The sequence below is a fragment of the Anneissia japonica genome, unplaced genomic scaffold, assembly GCF_011630105.1.
Source record: "Anneissia japonica isolate Jap-2015-1 unplaced genomic scaffold, ASM1163010v1 scaffold287847_len925385_cov155, whole genome shotgun sequence".
NCBI classification, from domain to species: Eukaryota; Metazoa; Echinodermata; class Crinoidea; order Comatulida; family Comatulidae; genus Anneissia; species Anneissia japonica.
The window spans coordinates 390,430-404,448 of record NW_022731638.1 but is presented as its reverse complement, the minus strand read 5'-3'; the positions used below and the strand labels follow the sequence as shown (position 1 = coordinate 404,448).

Genomic DNA, 14,019 nt, shown 5'->3' with positions numbered 1-14,019 from the left:
CAATTTGCAAATTTTGCAAGCTCTTCCTTTACACCATTTGAAAATTGTGCAAGGATTTCTTTGCACAGTATGAAAACTGTGCAAGAAGATCTGCACAAGACTCAGTTTGCAAACTTGACTTGAAGTGCAGAAGAACATTCATAAAGGTAAAGTGTTTCATATTAGAAATCATAGAGTTTGCTTTAGCTGCAAGCCTGTCTACATGATTAGATGGTTTAAGAAGAGTAGCAGTAAGAATAAGATGCACATCAAGATTTTTAGTTATTAATATTCTGCAGATAAATAAGGGCGATATGGGCACATAGAAAAAATTATTAGATGTACATCACTCATTTTTTTTTTATGCAGGTGGGCGGTTTTTTTTTTTTTGGTTTTTTTAAAACTCCTAATCCCATGAAGCAATAGAATATTGCCGCTTTTTTTTAATCGATGAGGGCAGGACAGCAGGGGTGGCGCCAAAGGGGGGCTGGGGGCTATAGCCCCCTCCCCCCGTCGGAAAAGACGATAAATTTTGTCGGGGAACAAACAAATAAAAAAAAATATTTACATGTAATATTCGTTTAGCCACCATATCGTTTGTGTTAACTTTTCATCACAACAATAACCACAATAACAATAATAATAATAATTAATAATAATAATTCAATGAGACTAATTAAAAATAATTTGAATTCTGTTATGACAAATGCTCATTTAGATAGCCTCATGATGGTTGGAATACATCGTGATAGGTGAAGCAACCTCGACCATGACAACGTGGTTGACAGATTTCATGCAAAATTTCCAAAATATAGAAATTCACTTTCAAGAATGAGGATTTGAAAATAAATTAGATGGTTACATTGCATACTCTTTGTTTCTTGCTTTATTCAAAATGTTTTGGTTTTGGAAGCTGATGTCAACATAGCCTACATGAAGTCATATTATAGTAACTCGATGCCTATCACATAAGTAATAAAAATTCGCCATAATTCATCAAATATCCGTGGCTTCCAGTGGGCTTCGAACCTTGGACCCCCACCGGGGGCCCTAGGCGGCCCCCCTGGCCCCCAGCCAAGTGAGACTCGATTCGCTCCACTAGCCCCCCCGTCAGGGCCTTTAGCCCCTCCATCGGGCAGGTCCTGGCGCCACCCCTGCGGGACAGTTATATATTTGGCAAATATATTGTAAATATTTTACAAAAAAATGGTTTAATATTATTTTCATTTAAAGAAAATATATTTCCATTCACAAATTGCATTTTTTTTTTATGCTATTGAAATAAACGATGCTGCAATTTTTTTTTTTTTAATTCCTGCATTAATATTACCACAACTAATTTGAGATTGTAGAATTTACTTGACTTTATGTTTTTTCTTAGATACTGAAATTGACTGGCAGGCATACATGCAGGAGGTAGAAGGCGTTATCAATGGCACCTATGACTATATGGAGCTGAAAGGCGGCACAGGTCCGCTTGTGTAAGTATGGTAGCCGCGGGAAATGTAAGACCTAAGCTCGCTCTGTCCAGAGACTATCAAATTTTATTTGACAGAAGCATGTGACATAACTAAATATGGTCATGATGACATCACATCACGACCATATATAGGCAACTCATGACTATATATGGGCATACAACAGTTTTTTGTGAAAGAAAATTTGAATAATCGGGATAAAAGCTTAAGAGTGCAGAAAATAATCTTTTCTGTGACCCCACTCTCCTTCCCCTCCCCCCTCCCTCACCTCTTAAAAAAATTAAACAATGTGGTGCTTTATCAGTGAAGTCTCATTTGTGCTAATTTACTTTAAATTGAATTTTAACTTTTTGTCATTTTTCGTGCCTTGTTTAATTTGGGTTTTTCTTTTTTTCTTTTCTCTTGTATTTTTGATACTTTTTTTGTTCTGTTTAATACTTTGCTTCTGTTTATATTCTTAACTTTGTTAAAAAAAACTGGACCATTTTGAAAAGCAGTACTGCGGTACTGAAAATGCTATCCAGTCGAAAGAATGAACAAATAAATAAAATAAATAAATTACGAGGCTTAGGGAGGGGAGATGTTTTTTCAGTCCTAAGAAAAAAATCCTGTGCTGTCAGTGTCACAGAATATGAACCCAGGACCCTGGGATTTTAAGGTAAGCACCTTAACTATCAAGCTATAATATCCACTACTTACATGAAGTTAAGGGCACATGAATCCTTAGTTTCATTATTTTGTTATAAATCTGCCTGTGTCGCGTCCTGAAAGAGTCAGCACATTATTTTTTCTTTTTCTCATTCTGATTGCAGGTATCCAGCAGGATTTGTATACATCTTTATTGGTTTTTATTATGCTACGGATCTTGGTACCAACATCAGGGTTGCTCAGTACCTCTTTGCTGTTGTTTATATGGTGAATCTCTTGCTGGTTTTCAGAATTTACCAACGAACAAAAAAGGTAAAATAAGTGATGCAAATAAAATTTGATGTTTTTTTTTTTTTTTTTGTGTGTGTCTAAAATAACTAGAGTACATACTGTATATCTAATTAGATATTTTCCATCTCCCAGTGGTCTATCTAGGAGTGTGTGATGCATACCCCCTGCCCCATCACTTTGTTACTGTGATTTATCCTTAATCCCTTACTGAAAATTCGTGCATGCATTCACCACTACCCCCATTTATGGTCAGTACTGCTAGATACTCCACTACTACCATGGGCAAAGGTCATTTTCATTTTTTTTTTGTAAGACAGTTTTTTTTTTCTCTTGTCATTCAGCTTTAAATAACCATGTGATATTGCGGTCCTGTGTAATGGACCCTACTGGAGTGTCAATCAATCTAACAACCTGACCAATCAGTACAGGTCCAATACGCGTGTGTATCTACAAACACACATGTTGTTCCACAAACGCACATATTTTACATACAGTTACGCTATTGTTTTGTGGGACCTTAGCAACAGTATATCTAAGGGGCAGGGCTTAGCTAAAATGGCCATTAATGACAGCTGTCGGTTGGCCTCCCAAAAATGAATATTTATTTATGAACTTACCTTTTGGAGAACACAAGTATTGCTGTCTGACAATTAGTCTCATACTGAGCCTACTGTTCAAGTACTGTAAAACCTTGAATTTTAAGCCCTGGGTGTTTTTTTGCAAACATTGGATGGGCTTCTTTTCGAGGCAACTTTTGCAAAGTAAAGATGGGTGGCCTTCTTTTCAAAATGAATGCTGTAAATTTTGGAAATTACTATATAATAAAACAATAAATAGGGCCACTGTAACGTCAATCTGTATCATGGAGTGTATTAATCAGCATTAAATCACCTAAATTCCTGTATAAACCTAGCAAGTTTTTAATTTAAATTGTTTCTTTGAAATTCATGTACAGTGTATGTACTGTACTATATCGGGGAAAAGCCCATGTTATCTTGAAAATAAAAGCCCATGGGCTTCTTTTTGAGGTTACTTTCGAAAATTAAAGAGAGGGGCTTCAATTCGAGATGGGATTCTTCTAGAGATTATAAGCACATTGGGCTTCTGTTCAATGTTTTACTGTATTTATTTTGAGTATCAGAAATAAACATTTTAATATTAATTACATTTATTACTTTCAGGTTCCTCCATATGTGCTTTTTTTCATGTGTTGTGCTTCCTATCGTATACATTCCATTTATATACTTCGTCTGTTCAATGATCCGGTAGCTATGTTGTTCCTTTACTTGTCAATAAATCTGTTTCTTGATCGCCATTGGACGATAGGTTGTTTTTTCTACAGGTGAGAACGCACAATGATTATGACATCATTATCTGTTAACTGTAGGCAATGTTGATATCAGTGCATCCAACTTTTACCCAACTTTTTCCACTCAGATTGATTTCGATTTTAATGGTTAATATATTAATGACTTTTGAGTTATTAGCAGTTCGTCAACTTGGGTGGCACTTCCTTTTTTTTTAAATTCAGGGAAATTGCAGATTTCTATACTACTATTACAAATATAAGTGTATCAAACTTTTATTAACTTCAAGAACTAAATAGGCCTATTCCCATAATGTATTATGAATCCATTTTTTCCTGGTTATTTTCAAGAATTATAAAAAATGATTTTCAATATTTGTTTGTTAAATAATGAAATGTCACTTACAGACTCTTCCTATATTTAAGGGGACAGATTGTTTGCAACATGAATTTAGGATAAGTTGTAGATGATTGATTATCAATTTATTACTTCTTATATTTCAATAATTCTATGTTAATGAATAGGCACCTAGCAATAGCAGTATTTTAATATCAATTATTGTTTCAATTATCAATTATTTAAAAGTATAATTCCTAGAAGCCTTGTTGTTTGCAATACTATATCATAGTAATGTACAGTAGTGTTTAAAATCAAAATATTATTCTCAGGTAGTTAAAAATCTTCATCAGCTTAATTTGTGTGCTAGCACCCCCATCCCCTATTTCAGGACTCCTAGATATAAAACTGTAAAAGTGTGGATATATTTCAGTTTTTTGGGGGGAGGGGGAGGAGCTAAGGGTGTGGGTAGGCACCTGTCGCACGCTGCTGAACATGGGACTGTCTTTAATATTTTCAAATGTTTGTCATTTCTTGAATTTGTAGTATTGCTGTTTCCATTAAAATGAATGTGTTGCTCTTTGCTCCGGCTCTACTTCTGCTGCTTCTCACTGAGTATGGTTTCTTGCGAACAATTCCAAGGCTATTGGTGTGCGCTGCTGTACAGGTACGTTGTCTCTTGTTAATGTAAGATGGCACATGCTTGATAATGAAAATCTTCAATTGTATAATTATAATACTGTATTTAGGACTTTACTGTATGTTAAAATCTAGAAAGCACTAAAACTTAGAATTAAAACTACACTTTCTACTAAGCCTAACTACGAAAAAAATAAACCTTTTAAATATTCAGATAGTTAAACAACATAAAAGTACATCAGACATATATCACCTTAAAAAATTCTTTTATACTTGATATTCCAGTTTTGTTTTTGCTTGTTGAAAATTCTGCAGCTAAAAACCATTTTTAACAAATTGTATAAACATAGCAATTTACTTTATGCTGTTATAATTAATTTCTTTATATTCACTGTAAATTATATCGTATTTTACAGGTTGCCTTAGCTATACCTTTCCTACGAGTCAACCCCATTGGATATCTGTTGCGATCATTTGAACTTAGTCGTCAGTTTTTCTTTAAGTGGACAGTTAATTGGCGCTTTCTACCAGAAGAAGTGTTCTTAAACCGAAACTTCCAACTGACACTGCTAGCATGCCATCTCACAGCTCTCATTCTGTTTGGTCTTTATCGCTGGAATAGGTTTGTAATGCTTTAACACGTTCCCTGCCAGAGACACATGTTCACGTCCAACAGGGGACTCAGGGCACCAAAGATGCGAGTTCACACCCAACGCCTGTCTAAACGTACCACTATCGTGACTATCGATCTAAGCAAAGCCTCTTCTAATGTATATGGGTTTGCAGTGGATTTACAAGAATGTCACTAATATTTTATTCAATTAAGCGCCCAATAAAATCTGGAATAACTATGTAAACCATTGAGATGTAGCACTATCATGACAATATTTTTTCACAAGTTCATCAGGTGTACTGGGGTATGTGACTATATACAGTTACTTACCAAATGCATATTTTTCTTACCTCTGAAAAGATTTATAATATTATCATCATTATACCGCATTGTATTTTTCTTTGTTTCACAGGAGGAAAAATATCTTAGAACTTCTTATCAAACCAGCTGAGAGTAAAAGCATTGTTGACGACAACTATATCCTTTTAATAATTATCAAAATTTCATAACATTATCAGCTTTATAAGTCTCAAAGCGTTTGAGATGTGGACTACCTCGTGCAGTAACTTCCTTCTCCCCTAAGGGTCTCCTTGTGTCTACCCGGTAAACCGGTAACAACTGCTCGTTTGTCCATAACAGTGACTTAATGAACCAGTACACCAGGGTAATTCTCTACTCCTCTCGAAAGTGTACACTGGGCCTACGGTTTATAGTCCCTATCCACGAGGACTTATTCCACCACCATGGGTGAGCGTGCCGTTCGATAGAATGCCGATATATGGCTGTACTTTGTTGCGCCAATGCCTTAACCGCGCATATATACTGAAGTAGAACAGTATGTCTTAACATTCACCATTACTGTATGTTAACAGCTTCTCTGGCAAATAGCAGTTTACTTGCTGTTGGTACGTGACCATTACAAAATCATGGTTTACTCAGTATTATTATTATTATTGGAGTGGCGTTAATTTGGTGGTTATGCTTGCCTTCAGAATCTGTCATAGCAGAGTTTTTGTTTTTTTTCATGACTAAAAACAGCTCCACTCCCTAGCCTCATAAAAAGACTTGTATAACACATCATTCCATCCAGTTGGATGCCAGGATATGAAAGGAAGAAAATTAAAAAAATATATTATTTATAGTTTTATGATAGTGTCCATGACAAGAAGTTTTGGTAAAATAACCTTAACATTTGCTTACATATTGTAACGACGATGTTCACATCCAATTTCCTTGGTATGATATTCAGTAGAAGTCTTCATTACCAGTTTTATGTTTGGTATTTCCATACATTACACTACCTTCTCTGGATAACAAATCTTCCTGTTATATTCAAGTAAGTATGCTTATAACACCTGATAGTGAGTTGTCACAGCAGTTGCGATTCAGACACCTTTAAACCTTCAGGTTGTGGTTTTAGATCTCCTGTTGTGGCTTAAGTTTGTGTATTTTGGAGGCACTTTTTTTTTTGCTTGTTTAATCACTTCAAGTGCTTGCAGAAGGCAGTGAGAGTAATTTATTAAATTCAACTCTGCTGCCCTACACATTAAACTTTTATACTATCACTATGAATTTTTGGCTTTACGGTATGATACTACTGTGGAATCAAATAAAAACCATTGTATTGTTTTTGTTCTCCTTCAGGATATTAGTTCTTGGTTTGATAGAACTTTCATGGAACACATATCCCTCGACAGATTCAAGTTCCCTGTGCCTACATATCTGCCATATAATTCTATGCATTGCCTTGTGGCTTAGAAAATCTGAAAGGAAAATTATACAAGAGGATACTGCTGATAGAAAGAAGGGAAACTGAAATGGACACTTTTTTTATGTCAACTGATTTTATTAGTTTCATGTCAATTTCTAAATCATGCTACTGTACATGAAAATAATGTAGTAAAGTATACTCCTTAAAATACTGATCTTCATGTCAGGGGCAGCACTAGCTGGGAACCAAGCGAGAAAAGGACCCCCCTTAGGGAAATTTCCAGTAAGGTCATGAGGGAAAAATCAAATCTCGAGCACCTAAAGTACAATGTAAGCATGCCTTACATAGCTATCAAATTTTAGGGATTAAAAACGGTTAAGTGCGAGCAGAGCTACTATGTGTGCAAGATATTGTATACTATTGTGATGCTATGAGTTGCAGTGGTGACGCCAGCTCTTCCCAACAGGATAAGGAGGGGGGTGGACCCCTTGTCCGGGAGCTTGGACCCCTTGTCGGTTTGTTCCTGGTGCTGCCCCTGCTTCATGTAGTAACCATTGTTTGTATTCAAATTTTAGAAAGAGCAGTGATTTTTTAAGTACAGTACCTTTAAGTAGAATTTTAATATACTGACAGTACTCTAATTCATATATTTAAACAATGCTGTCATTTCTGGAAAACACAGCAAATTATAAAACATGATTTTGAATGCAAAATACACATTACCAGTATCATTTATATGTTGGTGCAGTTATCAACATCGAATAAAAAAAAAAGTATTGTTTTGTCTCATCGTTTGCTTGATTTGACAAGGAAAATTTAATATTTAAATGGTAATAAAAATTAATATATAACAATATTAAAAATGACTACATGATTTTATACTACATTATTTTGACTGCAAATAATGATAAAATAATTGCCAACTTATAAATAATAATAATAATTGTTTTAGAGTCTTAGTGTATAGCTTATTACAAATTGTTTGAGTGGTGTTTTAAAGCAGTTTCCCTTTAAAGTGGCGACCCAAGCTTTGCCAGCAGGATGTAAGGGAAAAATGTGGGGGGAAAACCCCTTGCACCTGAACAACTTGGATATTATTTGAGACAATAGCATGCCCCAACTGTAATGCCCTAAATTAATCAGATTTTATAAACTTATTATACTTATTTAGCCTGTCTATCCATCTGAAATATCTGTAGAGTTCAAAATTTTTAATTGAAAGGTCTACAAAACTTTGTGAATATGTATAATGTGAATCGACTTCAAATGAAAATGACTACCAATGGAATCAGTGTAAGCTCTTATGTAACTTTTAATAGTTCAAACATAGAAAAGATGATAAACGAAACGGGGATGAATTACGTAAGCGATGCAAGTGTCGAGTTACATTTAAACGAGATAGTGATGGTCAACAGTGAAGAGATAGATATATCGAGATGTAAACAGCAAATGAGAATCTTTGATCGAGGATGATGATCTTCAAGATGTAGGTCTGGCGAAGGTGTTAGAAGGTTCCTGAACACTTTGCCTCCCAGCAGTTAATGAAGATGTGTCGTCATCTTTTGCTTGATTTGGCAAGGAAAATTTAATACTTTATGGTAATAAAAAATTCATAAAAACAATATTTAAAAATGACTACATGATTTTATACTACAGTTTTTTGACTGCCGTTAATTCCAGCGAGATCAATCCAAAGTCAATTAAGCAATTGATCGACTCGTGCAAGTTTTAATGGAGACCCTCTGAAGTACCCCATGTGTGAGACAGTATTCAACAGCCTGATACTCTCAGCAGGAGAGATGAACCTACTGAGCCAGTATTTGGTTGGTGAGCCTTGTGACATTGTGAGCAGTTACATGTTGCTTCAAGACGAAGGTGCATATCAACTTGCTCGTAAAGAACTTAAATCGAGATATGGTAACAATTATGTGATAAGCAGAGCATTCCTCACAAAGCTGAATGATTAGCCAAAGTTTGGTGCACGAGATTCAAGTAGACTGAGGAATTTCTGCAATTTTCTGAATGAGTTATTTGCCGAAGAGGATACCAGACCTAGGTCTCAGACTACAAACAAGAACGTGACAAGATCATCAGAAAATTGCCAACTTAACTTAAAAACAAATGGAGGAGAATCATGCAAAAACATCTTGAATTCCCAAGCTTCTAAGTTGTATGCAAGTTTATAAAGTGAAAGATCCAAAGAAGCAAATTTGATTGATACCCCGACAAGTTCATCAAACAATAGAAATGACTACTTGCGCATTATGTATAAGGGAAACACCAGTCTATGAAATGCGACCAGTGCTGTTCATCAACGGGTGAAATGAAAGGAAAGAATGGAAACTGGTCGTGGACATAGGTACAAAGAGTGTAGATATAGGATGAAATGTGAAACTTGAAATGGTAGACATCCGATGATACCAGGCCCACATCCCTGAACCTATGAGTATATGAATTACTGGTAACGCTAGATCCGGGGGCTAGAAGAACCGTCAACCTTTTAAAACATCAAACAATATCTCAGAATATACCAGACAAAAATGAAGAATACGAATTACTGGATTACTTTACGTTAACAATTATAACAATTGTAATTATTACTTCCTCAGATCCATGGGAAAAGTACAGACCATAAATTTGCAGAACCCACAAAGGATTACGTTTACAACTTCCTTATCGACTTACAACGTTATGGTTATGTAATTCATGATACTGTATGCATGATTATGATACAACTTTTAGTTTGATAGAACTTGAAGAAATCGCAATTGCCTCCATGTGCCTTGCCCTGAAGTCTTCTGACATATCAAGCTCTTCACATCATTCACATCATTTTAACAAGACTGACTACTGTATATTAACAAAGTGAAATTTAAATGCCACCCAACTCCTAAAAGACGGCCTAACTCAAAAAGTAAAAACTGAAATTTTCTGTATTTAATATTCTAAAAAGAGATGACAAGATAACAAACAAAAGAACACATTGTTTCCAAACTGCTGAAATCACATCAAGGTTATATTGTCTACCCAAGATACATAAAAAGGAGAATTGGCCATGAATCGCTATCGAATGCATCACCACTTCTGTTATGTGTGACACGCTACAATCTTGGCCTGTTTGTTGGGAACAAGAAACACCATGTACTTAATTCGAAATAACATAAAAAAAAAAAAAACTAAAGGGCCTGATAAGAATCGTCCTGTCTGGTTGCATTCCAAAAAACGATTGGTTTCAGTGAACTTACCACAAGAATTTGTATAGGACAAGACATCTATGCTTTATTTGAGCTCTATCCTTCCGGACTGTGAACCACAAGCATTGGTAAACAAATTTGTATAACTGACCCAAAGTCACAATAGGAGGATTCGACCGAGGATGAGGCACCAGATGGTGAAGTGAGATCAATGACAGCCGAAAAAGGGACAAAACGAAAATTAGTTCAGGAACAGAAAATCACCGCGGTACATTTAAAAGGTGGCAAGCTGGTGAGTAAATTAGTGGAGGCGAAGATCTACGAAGAAGACACGGACATGTGCCTTGAGACGATTTTATTGTGGAAGGCGCTCTACAAATAACCTACCATTACAATTACCATGTGACTGTTAAAACAGATAGCCCTATGTTGTATTTTCTACATATACAGTAATTTATGTTCAGTAATACATGGCCGAGTTATATAAAAAAATATAGTTCAACTGAATTAAATTTACTGCACAGTTTCTGTTTAATTCCTTAAAGAGAATTAATATTTACAACTTATTAAAAAAAATATAGTTCAACTGAATTAAATTTACTGCACAGTTTCTGTTTAATTCCTTAAAGAGAATTAATATTTAAAGTTTAAAATGTATTTTATAATAACCGGTTGTAACTCAGTATTTTATGGTGGTGGGGGAGGGGGTAATGTAACGAAAATGGCCCAGATAAAAAATATGGATCAGTTTGGGTAACAGCCAATGACGGGTGGAATGTGATTGGAAGAAATTGTGAATACGTACTTGAAAGAGGAAGGTGGTCCGAAGTTCGGGATTGAAAAAAAGGCGGCTTTGACAAAAGATCACTGAAAATACTGTACAGTAGAACTCCTCCTTTGGGACACCCCTATTCAGGGGACACCCCTCTGTGAAACGAGGGGCGATATCTTTTAACACTTGGCCAAACCCTATTAAAGGGACACCCCTATTAATGTCAATAAAAATAAAATTATAAAGAATTGTATGTCACTGCATAATGAAAACATGCCAAAAACCCCTATTAATGGGACGATTTCACGTTCTTGTTTAGTGACGTCCCCTAAATAGCTATTCAGGGGACACTTTTTTTGGACCCGAAGTGTCCCCTTAATAGGGGTTCTACTGTACAAAGTTGTTTTTTTTTTTTTTTTTTTTGGTTTTTTTTTTTTATCTTTTTTTTTTTTTTTTTTTTTTTTTTTTTTTATGACTATACAGTAGTTGGTGCATAGCCTTTTTACTTTGTATTTTTGTTTTCGTTATACATTTCTTGATATGTTTTCAAGACAATAGTTTGGCTTGGCTCAGCAGCCAGGATGTTGTGGGAGCAACAGAAATTGTTGTTCAAGAAAAGAGAACAGATGCAATGGTACCCAGAAATAATTCACTGCTGTATAGCGCTACAAAAACACATAATTTATTAAGGTAGACTAGCTTCTCTAATTCTGATCAACACCACTATACTTTGTTAAATGACCAATGGTATGATTGCTGAACTGCATCAGTATCGCAGACGTAAAGTTGTAAGAGAAAATGGTGGCCCAAACTTTGTTAAATGGTTAATATGTTAACCATTCTCATTGTCAATGATAGCCAGTGTCTTCAACATGATAGTGGAACAAGGAACAAGTAAATAAATTATATTCCTGGTTGTTGCTTTATTCAGATATTAAAATGTTTGTGCTGTTCCTTGCTATAGGTAAGGGAGAATTTTAGGCGTGTATATGTTGCCTAAAAGGCTGAGAAGTTGACCAGGTTACTGCAAAAACTTTATTTCTCCAGGAGTGATATAGGATTACCTGCACATACCGGTATACGCAATCAATATTAAAAACCGGTAATAATAAAATGGTACTAATTATATATTGTGACATACACCATCATCCATCCTATTTGGATGGATGAACTAAATTCATAAAAATATATTTTTATTACTGTTTGAGATTTTGTTATTTGAGTTGAATCATTTTAATATAAATACAAGTTCTTATGATCACATGCCTTTGGCCATCTTTTTGCTTGCCATGGCTTTCCTATTGTGGTTTGACCTCTGTGACTTGTTTGCTTCTTTGCGTCGCCTTGCTTGCACTGTGCTGTTGTCCTGTCCCTGACCTTTCGGTTTGCCCTTTAAGTTGTCTTGTCTGGTCTTGCTTTTCTCCTTTTGCCGTTGCTGGTACCTCTGTTCACGTTTCTCGCGAAGGACTGCAGGGTTCTGGACAAACTCATCCCTCGGTGGACCAGGGTCTTCAGGCAGTTCCTTGAATAAATAATAATGGAAGAATGAAATAAAAACGCCCTCTCGAAGCAAGACGATGTAACTTACATCATATTAAACGTTTCTGCATGGTTGTGTAAAACATCATAACTGAAATATTAAAAGGCAAAATTACGTATTTTTGAAGATGCATTGTTTTGCCTTAGAATGGTATTCAAAAATTGTTTGATTGGGACAGTAATATCTAGCCTGCTGGTATTCAAACCTTTTGATATGGCGACCCTATATATCAGCATAGATAACTTGGGAACCCAGCAACCCACTGTTTTCTTTATGGAAACTGTTTATATTTCTATTAAAAACGCCTAAATGGTTAAGGGGTCAGTAACTGTATAATCAGACAAAGAAGGAGTATTTAATTATTCTGTGACGATTGTTTGAATACCAAGGCATTAGGTGTTTGATTCACAACTAGGTAATAATGCGAAAAGCACAGAAGCCTTCTTTGCATGATGTGGTATAAAATACTAGCTATAATTATTACCCACTTGACCCACTTGCCTGTGTCAGACACCGAATAAAGTTCCTACTGCTATTGTCGCAAAAATTGCACATAAACGTCCGGTGACCCTACAAAATATTGGTGATCCTATTTTGTGTGCGACTTATACAGTAGTTTGAATAGCAGGGTTCTAGCCTATGGATAAGCTGACATGTTCACAATTTTGTTTTTAACAACTGAATGAGAAGAGTTGACTTTAATACTGTACAATTAGTGTTGCTGTATTTCCATGTACTGTATACTGTGTGTGTATGTTTTTAATGTTTGGTATTCAAACTGACAAGACACTGCTTCTTTTGATGCCTATGTAAAAAAAATATGTAATATTGTATGTAATTTGTGATTAAATTTTACATTATGAATTAAAAAAGAAAAACAAATACAGTTCAGCCATTCTCCCCCCGCCCACCCACTTCATTTCTTACCAACCCCACTGTTTCTGGGTGATATATACCTGAAATATGATTTACAAAATGTATAGTATTATCTCCCTATGGTAGGTCCTCAATAGCTCAAATAAAATCAAACACTAACCTCTGTCACTTCATAACGGGCTCCATCATTTACTGACTTTCTATTGATTTGCTGCAGGATGCGTGGAGTAGTAAATGCTCTGTAAAAGCAAAAAACTTAAAAAATCACTGGAAAATATATAAAGAATTTTGGAAGAACACTACAAATTTATCATTCAATTATTCCAATTAAAAATAATCCATCTCAGAAATCTGCTTGCATTATCTTTCATATCGCTACTATATATATTTTATTGTAATTTATTCAAACCTTTCATCAGCTAGTTCATCAGCTGAATCCGCATCAGTGGCTCCAACGTTGATGGTATCATATGTATCATCATACTCATCATCATATTCATTATCATACGTGTATCCTAGCTCGGTGTACAGATCCTTCATGCCTTTAACATGTGATTTGTCTTCTAACAACTTCTCAACATTTTCTTCTTTTCTGTGGTTTAAAAATGATAAAACTTCATATCGAGGAGGATACT

The 14,019-nt window shown here is 35.3% G+C and overlaps 2 protein-coding genes across 3 annotated transcripts in view; one reads left to right on the top strand and one right to left on the bottom strand.

The window, feature by feature from the left end:
* Positions 1-8,285, top strand: part of LOC117115478 (dol-P-Man:Man(5)GlcNAc(2)-PP-Dol alpha-1,3-mannosyltransferase-like) — a 10,782-nt gene extending 2,497 nt beyond the window's left edge. The window contains exons 2-9 of the mRNA XM_033259315.1: positions 1,361-1,460; positions 2,270-2,417; positions 3,578-3,738; positions 4,586-4,706; positions 5,095-5,300; positions 5,704-5,768; positions 6,492-6,627; positions 6,936-8,285. Coding sequence (XP_033115206.1) covers positions 1,361-1,460; positions 2,270-2,417; positions 3,578-3,738; positions 4,586-4,706; positions 5,095-5,300; positions 5,704-5,768; positions 6,492-6,627; positions 6,936-7,107 — 1,109 coding nt within the window. The 3' untranslated portion in view covers positions 7,108-8,285. The remainder of the gene's footprint in view (positions 1-1,360; positions 1,461-2,269; positions 2,418-3,577; positions 3,739-4,585; positions 4,707-5,094; positions 5,301-5,703; positions 5,769-6,491; positions 6,628-6,935) is intronic.
* Positions 8,286-9,919: 1,634 nt separating this feature from the next.
* Positions 9,920-14,019, bottom strand: part of LOC117115475 (activating signal cointegrator 1 complex subunit 2-like) — an 18,691-nt gene continuing 14,591 nt past the window's right edge. For both annotated transcript variants that reach the window (XM_033259310.1, XM_033259308.1), the window contains exons 15-17: positions 13,794-13,976; positions 13,545-13,623; positions 9,920-12,490 (exon numbers count right to left, since the gene is read on the bottom strand). In XM_033259310.1, the coding sequence (XP_033115201.1) occupies positions 12,227-12,490; positions 13,545-13,623; positions 13,794-13,976 (526 nt within the window). In that variant the 3' untranslated portion in view covers positions 9,920-12,226. The remainder of the gene's footprint in view (positions 12,491-13,544; positions 13,624-13,793; positions 13,977-14,019) is intronic.